The 16,687-nt window shown below is 33.2% G+C and overlaps 1 protein-coding gene across 1 annotated transcript in view; it reads left to right on the plus strand.

Moving 5' to 3' along the window:
- Positions 1 to 16,687, plus strand: part of c12.2 (von Willebrand factor A domain-containing protein c12.2) — a 574,487-nt gene that overhangs the window by 271,169 nt on the left and 286,631 nt on the right. The window contains exon 19 of the mRNA XM_090380213.1: positions 5,691 to 5,901. Coding sequence (XP_090236339.1) covers positions 5,691 to 5,901 — 211 coding nt within the window. The remainder of the gene's footprint in view (positions 1 to 5,690; positions 5,902 to 16,687) is intronic.

Here is a 16,687-nt window from a genome sequence, read left to right on the forward strand (position 1 = left end):
ATATGTATTTATCCGAAGTCACTCGGTACAGTGTTAGACATGGTTAGTTTACTCGAACATTTTATCATAATTAATGCAACGCTGTTACATTTTCGAAGATTAATAATGGCAGATAAGAATTAAAAAGGAATGTCTGGATGTGATACGAAGCCTACTATGGTAAGAAAAATACTGAATTTGAAAATAAATTAAATTATACATTTTGAAGCTAATCGATTCTTTTCAACGACAAGTGGATGTGTGCAATAATTTAGGACTGGCAGATTCCACTGCAAGTACAATTATAAAGAATTAATTTTAGTAGCCGGAAAGACAGCTGTCCAACTGCAAGCAACTAGACCGGCTATTATAATTGAAATGGAGAGATTTCTAAATAATTTTATTGAAGGTAAGATCCAACGCACAATTCCATTAAGTTAAATTTTATTAAAGAAAAATCGATTAGCCTATATGATGATCTGAAAAAAGTTTACCTTAAAAAAAATAATAATAAAATGTGGAACCATTTAAAGCTAGTAAGGGCTGGTAAGATAGATTTAAAATTCAGGGGGAAGCTGCAAGTGCAGATCAAGAAGGAGCCGAAACTTTTAAAAAAGAACTAAAAATTATTGAAGAGTGGTGTTAAACTTCTCAACAAATTTTTAACATAGGTGAAACAGGACTTTTTTGGAAACGAATGCCTAAACGAAGTTTCATATCAAAAGAAGGATAAAAAACATGTCAGGCTTCAAAGTGGCGTAGGATCGGTTGACTTTATTGTTGGGTAGTAACGCTGTGGAGATTTTAAAGTAAAACCCCTTTTAGTTTACTAGAAAGACAGCCAAAGTACAACCCAAAATCAACCAAAGTTATGAAAACTCGACAGCCCAGGGCCATCAATCAGATTAATAAATTCATGATTTTAAGTTTAATTTTGATACATAATGTAGTTACTTACCACATAATTATATACATATGTAATGGAGATTGTTTTATATGTAAAATTTTTAATATTAAATATTTTGATCGATATTTGTGTGTCTTTTCGCTACTGTTTATTATTGATTAGGAAATATCCTATGGCATAGATTGCAACTCACAAATACATATGTTACATTATGGGAATATGGCACTTGCTTAGCACTGATTCACTTAACGCTCTGTTTTTCGAGAATGGATTATCAGCATTAAACAGGGGTCACCTGTATATGATATCAAAAGTATTTTTGGCATTCAATTCCTTTGTGACCGCATCATAGTATCCAATCAAATTGGTCAGACAAGACCTCCCTTTAACAAACCCATGCTGTGTCTTAACTATTACTGCAGTCTTGTCTAGATGATCCTGCAATGCTTCTTTAACCAGTGATTCCATTATTTTTCCCAGAACACAAGTTTAACTTGTGTTCTGGGGTGATACATTTGCACACCTCCAGTCCATGGGGACCTCCCCTGAATCCAAGGAAGCTCTCATAATTATGGCTAAGGGTTTGCTTACTTCCTTTGCTGCCTCCTTTAATATAACTGGATAGATCCCGTCCACCCCAGGTGCCTTTCTTATGTTTAATTTCAACAATTTCTCCTCCACTTTGCTCTCACCTATTACAAAATTACATAGCTCCCTGTTAGCATTTGATAAATTTCTGGCACTCCCCATGTTGAATAACTCCTCGTGTGTGAATGTAGATGGCAAATACTCATTTAGTTTATCAGCTACATGAGCATGATCATCAATAGTCAACCCATCTATGTTAAGTGGTTCAATCTGATTCATCCCTTTCCTTCTAGAGTTTACATAAGTAAAGAACTCTTTGCTGTTTTTCTTTGCATTCAGTTTATCAGCTGCATGAGCATGATCATCAATAGTCAAACCCATCAATGTTAAGTGGTTCAATCTGATTCATCCCTTTCCTTCTAGAGTTTACATAAGTAAACAACTCTTTGCTGTTTTTCTTTGCATCCTTTGCCAAAGATTTCTCGTAATCTGCCTTCGCCTGCCTAACCTCCTTTGTGACTTGATTACAGACTAGTTTATATCTGCCATAGGCTACTGTGTCACCTGATACTTTATGTGCATCCTATACATTCTTCTTCTCTGCCATGAGCCCCGTTAATTCATCTGACATCCATTTAGGCCTAAACCTTGAACAGTATTTCTTAGGAATGAAAAGTCTAGTAACCTCCAAAATTAAGTCCCTGAAGGCTTCCCATTTATAATTCAATGTTGGTATCATCATCATCAGTTGATCCCACTGTATAGAATTTAAAAACTGTCTGAGACTGCTGTAGTATTACAATCATGAAATGAATTATGTATTAATACAAAATTTTTCAAATTTTATTGCTTCATAGTCTCTTATGTGTAAGTGTAAAGTTATATCCTGACATTAAAGTTAATTACAGTATCAGTAATTATTTTTCCTCCTATAATGTCACCCTTAATTCTGTTTTAGTTAATTTATAATATTTATATATCATAAACATTATAAAGTAATTCAAATATTATAAATAATATTAAAAATATAAAATACAAAAATGTTATAATATATTATGAATGGATTAAAACTTAATGCATTGCATGTGTCAACTGTGTACACTGAATTACAAGACACTTGGCAACAAGTTTTATATATCATTATTTTTGTTTTGCATATTGATAATCAGCATTTTGGTTAAAACATTTAGATCCTGTTCCATACCACCCAACAACCTACATCACTGGTGATAAACAACACTATCCTGAATGGTGACACAAAACAATTTAATTTAATCATCCTAACAAGGAATTACTATATTGGAGACATCTGACTTTTTGGTTGGAGTTGTAACTCAAAAGAAAGATAGAATGCATTAATATGTCATGTACCACTGCCAGTGATCAAAACTAAGGTTCCATGCTTCTTCATATAGTCTTACTCCAAGCTAACTTGCAAGACAGAAAGATGCATTCAAAGAAAAGAAATATTTTTGGAAGATATAAATGACTGTGTATTTCCTGAAATTTATATGCATGTTTGAATGTTATTCCATGTCATTAACTCTAATAATACACAGAATTCCTTTAATAAAAATAATAACAGTTTATTGAATGTAGCAATTAAATTTATTCATTTTCAATGAAAACTTAGATTCAGCTTCTTAATTTAAATTCATTCCCATTTGAAATTGATTTGAAATGAACTTTAATTTTTCTCTAACTTCTTAGAGAATGAGATTGAATCTTTCCTACCAAAACTAAAATTTGTTTGCTTTTGAGTCTTCCAAAATTTTTCTTCTGTATTCATTATATTATTCTATATATAAGCATATTTACTGAGTTTGAACTTAAATTCACTTTATCCTAAATACTTAATTAATTATACCGAGGAAAAATAAGAAATGAGAGAAAAGAAAATAGGCAAATCATTAACAAAATTAGTTGTAGTATGTGGAAAGCATCGGGAGTCAGCTGTTTCAGTAAATTCTAACCCTTACTTTGATACAAAAATATTTGGCTTTTTTTTATTGTTATTAAAATGTATCACAAAAAAGTACTGATTCTTGGAAAAATGTGTCATATTTCTATTTCTCTCATTCTACTGATCCTCAACCAGGAGCAATAGTTAGCCTTTGATTTCTAGTGGTAAACTCAGCATCCTTGACCCTGATTTTTATTCAGAGTTTGGAATTTTTATTGTTATTTTTAGCTGATATTTTAAAGTGAATCATTTTAGTAAGAATTCAGAAATGTTCTATAAGCTATTTGGCAAGCTACCCTTCATCTACCCAAAGGTCAATTGTATTATTTCTTTTTGAATGTGCTGCCCAGCTATAGCTCATGTTTAGTGAAAGCCAAAAAAGGCTAACATCAGCTGCATTGCATGAGATCTGCTTAAAAGTACCAATCCTTTTACCATATTGTTAAAAATATGACTGAGCACAGTTCTCAAGAAACCCTATATGTGCAGAATGCTCTAAATGATGTGCTCTGGTCTTTTCCAACTGACAGTATTTTAATGACTCCATATATCAATTGTTTGTTTCTATAATTCATCTCTCTCTCTCTCTCTCCCTTCTGTTTTTCAGAGCCTATATACATGTTTATTTAAACTTGGTCAACGTGTGGAAAAAATTGGAGGGAAAGTAGTCTTTTCCATAGTAGTCCAGAAAGACTGATTTGTACTACTATAGCCTTATACACTCACTGAATAATAATAAATGTTCTGTTTATTTCCCAGCTTGACCACATAGGAAAAGAATCATTTAAACACAGCACACATAAAGTGTAGTAAAGGCAGCAAGAGCAATTCTCAGAATATCTGACATGAGAACATTTTGTGCATTTGACTTGGTTAAATGATTAATGAAGTGAGCTTACAAGCAGTCATAAATTGTACGTAGCACTCATATAGGTTCAAATCACTGTCAACTTGACATGTGCTGCTGCACTTTTACGTTGACCAATCAGCTATTTCAAGCCTTTCAAATTTCAAATAAAAAAAAAAAAAGTTCTATTTATTCTCCTGCATGAACACATAAGTCAGAGAAGTTTACATCTTGTTATTTGACAAGAATAGTTTCATTAACCATATTTAGTGACCACGTGAGCTTGAACCAAGGTTATTTTTCAAACACATATTACTACACTCTTTCATTGTCCACTCAGCTACAGTAGGCAGATTTAGATTATGATGATTATATTTGATGCCTAACTTCTAGAGAAAGACTTACAATCAATTCTTTAATAAATCTGTTAAAATTTAGATTGATGAAATTCCCATAATACCTAATGTTGAAGCCTAATGATATACAGCATACAATGACTACATACATTGCATAGAGATTTGGTGTGAAAACTCCATACTATTACTATGCCAGGGGTCAGCAATATATAGCACTGGTATTGTAGTTTTAAATGTTTTCCACCAACCTTATGTAGAAATAAAACACACCGAAAACTGGAATCTTGATATTTTTCGTTTTCGTTGTGTTTTATTTCTACATAAGGTTGGTGAAAAACATTTAAAACTACAATATACCCAACCTCAGAGACCTGTTTGAAGAATATAGCACTGGTGTTATAGGCATTACTGAAACTATTCTAAATGAAGCCATGAGATGATTTCATTTAATCATTTTCACAAGTTGTCATGTAAATAGTAAAAAAGACTGACTTGCCTTTGTTCTAGTTTAATTTCAATATATAGCACTCCCCTAAGTAGTACATTCATTTAGTGTACCATTTTTTTAAAATAAAGGTTTTGTTATATGCAGACTTCGTGATTTCAAAAATTTGCCACTGGTACCAGAGACTGTACACTAGAGTGACCCCCCCCACCCCTATTTTCAGAGCCTATATACATGTTTATAGGCTCTGAACATACCAGAGAAAACCTGGCACACTTGAAAGACTGTTGGCCTCTTTTCTGCAGTATTTGGCCTGTATCTGCTTTGGATATTATGACTCCATAAAAACTAAGAGATATCCTTTTGGTCTGAATTTAACAAGCGAGGTTAAATTAGAATTGGATAATGAAAAGTGCATGGTCTTTGAAAATCTTACATGTGACTCATGAAATTGAAAACATTATGGTAATAATATCTGATGCATCATTCATAAGGAATAATACTTAATAGGTGGACCACTTAAAATTTCATAGGTCAGCTTTGATATCAGTTGAACGAATATTAGTTTAGCTAATTTACTTATCACTAATATTAATATTTTTTAGGTTTCTCCCACCACTAGTAAGGAAGAGTTTAGATAGGGCCCTTGAAGAATCAGGAATTGAAAACAAAATTTTTAAAGTTGGATATGGCGTAAATTCATCATGTTATGTTAAAGATGGTACAGTCTATATTGGCAGTTCAAAGTTTGAAACTTTCTTACCTGTTGATGGAAAGGTTAAGGTTCCAGATATAATTTTCTATGATAACCCCCAGGTAAGAAGTGTTTTATTCTCATTAAATTATATATATAACTATAAGAACAATGAAGCTCAATGTGTTGTACATTATAAATTAATTATTAAAAATGAATAAGAGATTTACTTTAGTAATCTCTTGTAAAATGCTTCAATATGAACACTCTCACTTATATAATTTATACAAATTAGATGTATTTAGTAAAATTACTTAAATGCTTCTTTACACTCGAAGGAGAAATTGACGATCCAACATATCTGGTGCCAATAGTTTAAGAGCTCCAACCTGACACACAAATACATTAAATCACCAACCACTACTTACAAGTGAAAACCGTGACCACCAAATACGGAGGATGTGGAAAGGTCAAGGAATGACCACCGCATATCCCCGGAGCAATATGACCTCAGTTGCTAATGCTCCTAAAATCCAAATAACAACAACAACAAGTGAAAAAAGACAACAGCATCATTAAAATTGATAAAACGAATCCCGATATTATACAAATACAATTGTTAATTTGTATGATATTTGGATTCATTTGATTGGAAATTTTTACAGAGTGAGTAGCTATTTGGAAGAAAAGTAATGTAGAGAGTGAAAGAGAGAACCCAGTTTTTTAGATGCAGAGGAAGCAATATTTGTGATGTGCTTATGTCAAGAGAGATTATAAATGGGGGTAATCCCCAATAGAGATGTGTGATTTTGTCTATAAATCTGATTGTCATTTGATATTCTTGACATTCTTTGCCAAGAATATCAAAGATAAGTATAGGAGCAGAAGGATCCTTTTTGTGAGATATAAGACAGGATTGAGTTTTAGAAGGATTGAAATCAACTAAATTATCTTTGCCCTCTGCAGATTTACCAGAGATCGGCATTTAAGGAATTGGTAGTGGATATTCAAGAAGATGAAGCTTTGTGCAGGGCAAGGTTTTTCAAACTGGAAGGTGGAATGCAGTGTAATGTCATCAGCAAAATTATGGGTAGGATTTCTGGTCGATGGAAGGAGGTCATTAATATAAGGAAAAGAGTGGGAGAAAAAACTGAACCTTGGGGGGACACCAGCATTAGTGAAGAAGTTAGAAGACAGAGAGCCATCAACCATCACCTGCAGTGAGTGGTCAGAGAGAAAACCCAATTGCACCAGTATTATTGATTATATTATACACTGTGTTAGCAGGAGTCGCAATCTCCATAGCTTAATTTATTGTGCTGTTTGTTTAATTTTGTATGGCTTTTTTTTTTTTTTTTTATCTTAAGTTGTTAGTCTGCCATAAATAGATTTTTTTTTTTCTTTTAAACCTCCTGATCTGCTTTTTGGTCTCCAGTCATAATGTTTCTACTCCTACTATTTCTTATTGTGCTATAAAAAGCTTTGTTCTTCTTTCACACAAATGCCATCTTGTTACTTCAAAATCACTCCAAATCCCATTTTCACAGATGAACTGGAAGGATAAGGTCTACAAAGAGTTCTCCCACCTCATTGTAAAACATGAAAGCCCTTAAAGATTATTCATAAAAATTTACCTGAAAGGGTAAATTTACTTAAAAAAATTACTTTAAAGATTACGAAAGCCTTTAAAGATTTACTCATAGAACCATCTGCCATCAGATTGTTCTATAAGTAAAGATCTGATATATTAATAATTGTCAAATATTAATAATTTTTATCACATTCTCTGTCAAGAATATTAAACAGATTTAGTGCCAGAATTTCTTTTGAATGTTTTTTTTTTTTTAAACAATAAACTTAGTGAACTTGACATTCTGTTATCTTATCAGATAAATTTTATATTTTGATTTTAACTCTGACCTAGGTGTCAGAAAATTTAGACAATTTTTGTTCTTCTTTCACTTATTGGGCATGAATATTTTGTAATAATAGATCTATCAGGAGGGTGTAGTGGCGTGATTTTTAGCTTGCTAAAATTAATATTGAAAATTATTGAAGTCAAATTATCTGATTCTCAAAGAATATAAATTGGGCTTTTTATGTTAACAGTTTTGTTAATGTTTACATTCCACTGGTTTTGGAAGAAATGTATCATTGGTGGAATCGAATTGATTTTATCTTGGTTAATGTTCAGTTCAAATTTCATAATTTTCACCATCCTGTTTGTGGAGTCTGTTTTCACAAACTGATCTGTAATAAAATCAGTTTCAAGTGGATTAATGTTAGGTGCCAGAATGTAGACTTCAAAAGAAAGAATCTCTCTCTCAAATTGTTTTTAGTTTTTTTCGCAGACATATCTCTCTTATGTATTTGACTTTAACACTTATGCTAAATCACTCATCTTACTTTTAAAAAAAATTAAAATAATGAAAAAACAAACAGTTGCCTTTATTTCATTTTGCTTTATTCTTTCAAAAAGATAGATTTAATTGTGTATAAAGTATTCCATTCGTCTGCACTGTACATCTGTTTTTGTCGATGCACTTTGTACCAACATGGAAGGCTATCATCATTGTTACATGATTGTGGTTTAAAAATCATGTTGTTCATAATTGTGTCCCTTGTAAATATTAAATTAATGGGCAGCATTACAAAGTACATAGTTTTAAGCTATTTGGAGGTGATTATTCACTTGTATGGGAGGTGATTATCCCCAATCACACCATAAGGAGGTGATTATCCCCTTGTATAAGGCAATGGTCAGACCACACTTTGAGTACTGTATACAAGTTTGGAGGCCTCATTTTAAAAAAGGATGTAGAGCTGTTGGAATGAATACAGAAAAGGGCAACAAGATTAGTGAATGGAACAAAGGGTTGCTCTTACGAAGAAAGGCTTAAGTTTTGCAAATTACAGTGTCTGGAGACTAGGCACCTACAAGGTGATCTGTATAAAGCCTTGAATGGTTTGAGCATGCTCAGTGCTGATGGGATTCTTCCTCTTGCTCAGAATAATTGCCTGAGAGGGCATAAATTCAAATTGAGGAAAGACAGTTGTAGGATAGATGTGCAGAAGTTTGCCTTTAGCCAGTGGGTGGTTGATTGCTGGAACAAACTTCCATCTGTTGTTGTAGACATTGGTAGCTTAAACAGATTCAAGGCAAAACTAGACGACAAACATTTGGAGTGAGTGAATGGGTAAAATGAGAAGGCAGTGTGTTTTTTTTTTTTTTTTTGGCTGATGCTACATAAGCTTGCATCATGTGCCCTTGCTAATACCTAATTACAGCTTTTTTTCTTTTTCTTTTTTTTTTTTTTTTTTATCACCCACTTGATGTGTGCTGAAAAAGTAAAAAAAAAACCTTAAAAAGTTTCTGCAGTTAATTCTTCTTTTCCTATCGAGAATTATGCCAAAATGCAGTATGATTTTCAAAGTAGTTCTTTGTTGAGAGCTTGGAATATTTGTGAATGCTATCATAGGCAATACAGATTTTTGTGGTTAAACATAATGTACATGACTGAAGTGCGAGGCTGTCACGCTGTACTTTTCTATTCCAGAAATAGAAAAAGTAAATTATGTTATCCAAATTAATCAAATGAATTAAAAATATGTATTCTCACTTTTATTGGATAAATTTGAAGTTAATGATTTCAATTTTTTTATTATTAATTAATAAATGAGTTTGTAAAATATTCTCCCTTCTATTAATGAGATTGTGCTGATTGAAGAAGGTTGTCTCACGCTCTTGTAATTCTGTCATTAGTGAATTTACAAAATGGGACATTTGTTGTAAATGTGCTTATATTAAATTAATATGTATGAAATGTAATATTTAGATATTCTACAATGAACTAATACTAATTATACATTAATTACACACCCAGTATAAATACTTGAACAAAATTCCACAATCATGGCTTTAAATTTATCAGATTGAGTTTATCATTTTTCATTATTTTAAATGAGCTTATCAGCAAGGTTAAGATCCCACCCCTCTTTTATTCTTACAATAATTTAAACACGGATAATATCTCACAGTACTAGGTATTAAATAATCTTCAGTTGTTTCTTTAAGCCAAACCTTAATTAAACAGATAAAGTCAAAATTTCTGGGAAAGGGGCATAGTTAAAATTTGCTAAGGTTTTTTTTTTTTTTTTTTTCATTTTCTGACGAAATTTTTGATTTTCTCACAGAAAAATTGCATTTGAAGGAAGCTTATACAATCAGTTGGAACCAAGTTTGAAGGAGTGTGCTAATCATGAGAAACAGGTTTCTGATAGTGATTTCTCCTTGTAAATAGATGGCCACAGTTTTGATTGGAACTGATAATAGGCACATTGAACACTTGATCAATAAATAGAGCTTTTAAACTTTTTGCACAGGCCTTATGAAAATCTCTTTTATGATACTTTCATCTCCATGTACTGGCACAGCAGCCTGTGTTATTGGTAGGCATTACCTTGTGCATTGAGGTAATTAAAACGTTGGGTGCAATGGTGGCCATGGGAGGACATCCTTTTTTAGAACTTGGCAGTGCTAGATCAGATTTCTAGTATTGTCACATTATAAATTGGAGACTGAAGCTGACAAGTAGATTAAAGGTAATTTGTGTTATCTAATAACATACTTGCCAAGCTTTAGAAATTGAAAATGGAAAAATTTTTTAATATAGGTTCACTTTCAACTGGAAGAGCTGAGAAAGCATGAAAGTTTACAAAATTGCACTTCCTCAGGAATTTCAGTACATTAATATCCTGTTATACTCAACATATTGGGAAAATCATTAATTTCATTATATTCAAATTTTACTCTAATCAGTATTGCTAAAAATTATTTTAAAAGTACAGTAGACTCTTGATTTTCCAGGATAGATGATAAAAAAAAAATTCCCGGATAATCAATTTCCTGGTTAATCCAAAAATACAGTGTCTCCGACATACGTAAGAGATACATTCCAGGACTTCTTACGTAAGTCGAGTTTTTGTAACTCGGGCATGACTAATAAAATATTGCTACTATATCCCTGATATGCCAAAATTACAAAAACCACATAATATCCTCAGAAAAATGAAGAAAAATAGTTACCGGTATATATTTTTAATTACAGCAATACCTCGCTTAGCACGGCCTCAAACAGCACGGGTTTCAGTATAACACAGTTTTCAATTAAGTTTAAGCCAGATTTACTGTACATATTAAAACTCATTCAATAGCCTAGACACATACTCTATATATACAGGGTGTTTCAGTTAAACGTTTCAGAACTTCTAAGAGGGATAGGGTACATCCTGACAACTCGAAATCATATAGCAATGTGGGGTCGGAAATGCTTTCCTGAAGCGGTGTTGTACACAGAAGCACCATAAAAAGAAAAGAGACCGTAAGTGAGAAATCGTTTTAATAATACATGAAAAGAAGCAAAAGGTACATGGATTAAAGTAAGTGTTCGAAGTTTCTTCCACGGGCTACAATGCACGCCTCACATCTCCGACGCATGGACATCCGAACATTCTGGAATACTCCAGGCGAATTTCGAATTTCTTCGGCAGCTACTGCGATTCTTGCAACCAGCTCCTCAGCATTGTCAACAGGGGTGTCATAAACTAGCGATTTCATATGACCCCAGAAATAAAAATCAAGACATGATAGGTCGGGTGACCGAGCAGGCCAACGCACGGGACCACCACGTCCGATCCACTGTTGACCAAATGTGACATCCAGGTAGTTACGAACATCTCCGCTATAATGGGCAGGGGCTCCATCGTGTTGGAACCACATTGTCTGTTGCGTCGATGCAGAAATCTGTTCATCTCTCAAAAGTTGTGGCAATACTTGCTGCAGAAAGATCAAGTAGATAGGTCCGGTTAGATGACACGGTAACAGGTAAGGTCCGATGAGGTGATCTCCGATGAGAAAATCGAATCTGTGCTGCACGACGTCGTATTGCACGTGGGTTCTCGACCGCCCAGATATGGTCGTTATGCGTGTTGAAAATTCCTTCCCTTGTGAAGGATGCCTCATCGGAAAACAACACTTCAGCAGGAAAAAGGGGATTTGTAGCACATTTTCCAAGGTACCACTGTGCGAAAGCAATACGAGGTTGAAGAAACTTCGAACACTTACTTTAATCCATGTACCTTTTGCTTCTTTTCATGTATTATTAAAACGATTTCTCACTTACGGTCTCTTTTCTTTATGGTGCTTCTGTGTACAACATCGCTTCAGGAAAGCATTTCCGACCCCACATTGCTATATGATTTCGAGTTGTCAGGATGTACCCTACCCCTCTTAGAAGTTCTGAAACGTTTAACTGAAACACCCTGTATGCTGCGTTGTCATAGCCTCAGTATGGTACAATATGCTGTGGTGCCAACTCTATTGTCTCGCATGTGCATGTGACAACAGCTCCCCTCAGGCAGTCAGCTGCAACGTGCAACAGTGTTCAGTATTCTTAATTTCATCTTGTTTTTGAGATGACGTGACAGCTTTTCAAACTTTTCATTTCACATTTTTTTACCCCTTTAAATACGATTGAATTTTGTATCTGCATCTTGGCTAGAAATCACTGCCAACAACATGCATTCTTTTGGGCAGCATGTTTTGCCCCATTTAGTAAAATGATTTCACTGGTTTTGAATCCAAGTTCGGACAAATGCCGAAGACATTGTGAAGATCGGAAAAGACTTGGGATTCGAAACTTTGGACACTGTCAATGTATGTGACTGCATTGACTCGCATGCAACTTAGATGGTGCAGCTCTCCTTGAAATTGATGAGCAAACTGCATATGAAGAAGAGGAAAACAATTCTGAAGTGGCACCAAAAGTATTTTCAACAGAAGATTGGAGAAAGTTTTTCAGGGGGGGTTGCAAGGCGATCGTGAATAGATATCTGAATGTTGAACATGGATATCTGAATGTTGAACATAGCGTCAAGATACAGCCAATTTTACAAGATGGGATTAGATGCTACAAAAACATGAACACCAAGAAAAAGAAAAGACGACTTCACCAGACTTCATTATTGAAATACCTGAATAAACAACTACCTTTTTTAAAGCTTTTTTCTCGTCTCTCATTATGTTACCTTTTCATTAAAAAATTTTTTGCAATATTTTTTTAATTTCAAATCCTTTTAATTGGCTATCAAGCACAAATTGTTTATACAGCAGGCCCCCGTTATAACGCGGTTCGCTTTACGCTGATTTGCTATAACGCTGTTCTTATATTATAACCCGTATCTGACTATAATGCTGTCACAGATCACTATAATGCTCTTTTACAGATTGCAGTTTTGGCATATTTAATGAAATCGTTTCATTTGATGGAGTCGATAGCTTGAAAATGAATAGCAAAACAGCATTAAAACGTTTCCCACACTGACTTGAGAAATTTTCCCACGCTCAGTGAAATTTTCTCGCACGCTAATTTAATTGCAGTACAGTACAGTGACTTCTTACGTAGTTCCGAGATCAACATTTTAAAAAATGATCAAGTATATTGCTTGTAATATTTGCGTTACTTGCATTTATCTAAAGTCTAGTCATCACTCAGTACCTTATTAGATATCGTGCGAAACGGACAGTTTACTCGAATATTGTATCATAATTAATGCAACCAATGCAGTTACATTTTCGAAGAGTTACTAATGGCCGATAAGAATGAAAAAGCAACAATGTCTGAGCGCAGTAAGAAGACTATAAATGTAAGAAAAAGACTGAATTTGAAAATTAAATTAGATGTTTTGAAGCGAATCGATTCCGGTCAAAGACAAGTGGATGTGTGCCATAATTTAGGACTTGCAAGTTTAACTGTAAGAAAAATTATAAAAAAAAAAATAAAGAATTAATTTTAGCAGTGGGAAAGATAGCTGTTCCACTGCAAAAAACTAGGGCTAGGCCAGCTATTAGGATTGAAATGGAAAGACTTTAACTAATTTTATTGAAGATAATATCCAATGCAGAATTCAGTTAAGTTAAATATTATTAAAAAAAAGGAGAGAGAGAGAGAGAGAGAGAGAGAGAGAGAGAGATTAGCCAATATGATGATCTGAAGAAAACTCATCTAAAAAAAAAAAATGTGGAACCATTTAAAACTAGTAAGGGCTGGTTGAATAGATTTAAAATTAAATTAAGATCCACAGAATTAAAATCCAGCTCCTTCAGAAAGTGCAGAAGGAGCCGAAACTTTCAAAAAAGAACTTGTTAAAATTATTGAAGAGGGATGTTATGTGTTATACTTCTCAACAAATTTTTAACATAGATGAAGCAGGACTTTTGTGGAAACGAATGCCTAAAAGAAGTTTCATATTGAAAGAAGAAAAAAGCATACCAGGTTTCAAAGTGGCGAAGGATCGGTTGACTTTATTGTTGGGTGGTAACGCTGCGGGGGATTTAAAATTAATACCCCCTTGAGTTTATTTGGAAGAGGGCCAAAGTTCAACCCAAAATCGACACATTTTTCATGATTAAATTCATCAATTAAATTAAATCAATTTAGATCAATTAAATTCATGATTTTAATTGAAATTGTAAGTTTAATTTTGATACGTAAGTAGTTACCACATAATTATATACGTATGTAATGCAGAATATTTTATATGTACAAATATTTGAATATTAAATATTTTGATCGACGTTTGTGCATCTTTTTACTACCGTTTATTATTGATTAGGAAATATCCTATGGCACCGACCGCAACTCACAAATACATATGTTACCTTATGGGAATGCGGCGCTAAGTTTTCACGAATTCACTTAGCGCTCTGTTTTTACGGAACGAATTATCAGCGTTAAGCGGGGGTCACCTGTGGATTTATTATAATTTGTTTATAGACTGGTTCTCTGGTACACATTCAATTAAAACCCATTATAATTATACCTCAATCATCACGGTTTCACATAACACGGAACAGTTTCGGTACCAATTATCAGTGCTATGCAGGGTATTGCTGTAGTTCAATTAAAAATTTTATCTGGGGATGGCGTTGAAGTAGCTGGAGTGGCACATAAGAAAAGAAAACATAAAAGGAAGAAAAAATGCATGTTATTGTACTGTAAAAACTGATATGTATTTTGTAGCCTTGTTTATTATAGTTGACTTCATTGGTGCCGATCGCTTCACCGCTTCTCGTATTCTGTCTTTCTCCTTTATTGTGTTCACCATTGCCACTGACAAATCTGAATTCCCCATGATACTTGTTGGATTATTTTCTGATCCAACTTGACTGCTTTCCTTTTCTTGATAGATTTACTAGTACCGCTGTCACTTATTCTCTTAGTCAGCACCACTATAATTGTCAGAATTAAATTTTCTGAAAAGAACTTCACAAAAAAATGGCGAAAACTCACTATTATCACCCCACGTAAGCGAGCTCACATTTTACTGAAGCTTATTACTGGAGGTCACTGCCATAAAACAATAAAAACAATTTGCACTTTCCGGGTTATTGGGCTTTTCTGTTAACGCAATCTATCATAAACAGTAGTACACTTGATCCTGTTGCATTTGCGATAATACCAATAGCTGGAATTCTGTGGGTTTTTACATTATTGTGGTAAAATGTATATCCCCTTCACTGAAATCTTCAGTCATATAAAAAAATATAAATAATGTAACGTAAATCTGTGGCTGCGTAAGTCAGGGACTTACTGTATCGAAAAATGTTCAGCAACCTACGTAAAAAGTATGACAATAGATAAAAAATGAAAAAAACTTACCACACACTACCCGCGTGTTCAATACGATGATTCCCTTTATTTTTATGATGTTGCGTATGGTTTGGTCACCAAATTATAATGGTTCATTAGAGATTTAACAGATGCACCATTTCAAACTTTTGAATAATTTCAAGTTTTTGTTTAATTGAAAGCACAACTCTTGCATTTGCCCATCATTTTTGCGATTTCTAAACAAAAAAAAAAAAAAAAATAGTTACTATAAAAAAATCTGACATCCCTGACATAAATAAAGAAACCAAATTTGACCTTTTGCGGTGTGACAGAACACAACAATCGACGCGAAACACTAAAACAAACTGAACGTTTGGTCTCTCTTTTTTTGAGTGGCGGGTGCGAAGACAGCGGGAGCAGGGGTTTACAAGACAATAGGCACACTAATCTCTAAATGACGACTTATAACGCTGCTGCTTGTCGCTTATCTACAAAACATCTTTTTATACCTATTATAGTTATTACTTGAATTTTATGATTTCTGGTTGATTTTTTTTTTTTTTTTATTATTATTTATTTATTATTTATTTTTTTTTTTTGGAGTCTTTAAATGTCCCAGTAAATCGAGAGTCTACTGTACAATTATTTTTCTGCTGCTGCAAAGTTCTAGCATAAAGAAATAGTCATTTCTGCTTTATTTTCTTAAAAAATAACTTTAAAATCAACAATAAATAAATAAATAAAATATATTTGCTATAAAGGTAAATATTTTTACGGTGATTGTTTTGTAAGAATATTTTATTTATAAAAAAAAATATGGTAAACGCAAAATTTTACTTATAAAATTTTAATACAGAAATACAATATAGTAGTTATGACTTATTAATTTCCCACATTAATTAATTAATATGGAAAACATCATTAATTTAAGAAAATTAATGCTAATATTTTGTGTTTTAATTTTTTTTTTTTTGAGCATTAATACAAAAATTAAATTTTATTGCAATCTAAAGTATATACAGTCAGTCCTTGTATAACATTATTATTTCCTCGATCATACATTATTTATAAATAGGGGAACGATATCGTGCTTATGCACGATTCGCCTTTGTGTTTACAAGAAATGGCAGTCAAACGCGGAATCACCTCAACCGAATGCAACACGATAGGAACGAAGAGAAGATTCTGAAAATGTATTTGTTTTTTATATCAGTGAAGGAGAAACACATTTCACCAT

This window comes from Mastigoproctus giganteus, chromosome 8 (genome assembly GCF_048544385.1).
Source record: "Mastigoproctus giganteus isolate SK-2022 chromosome 8, ASM4854438v1, whole genome shotgun sequence".
Taxonomy (NCBI): domain Eukaryota; kingdom Metazoa; phylum Arthropoda; class Arachnida; order Uropygi; family Thelyphonidae; genus Mastigoproctus; species Mastigoproctus giganteus.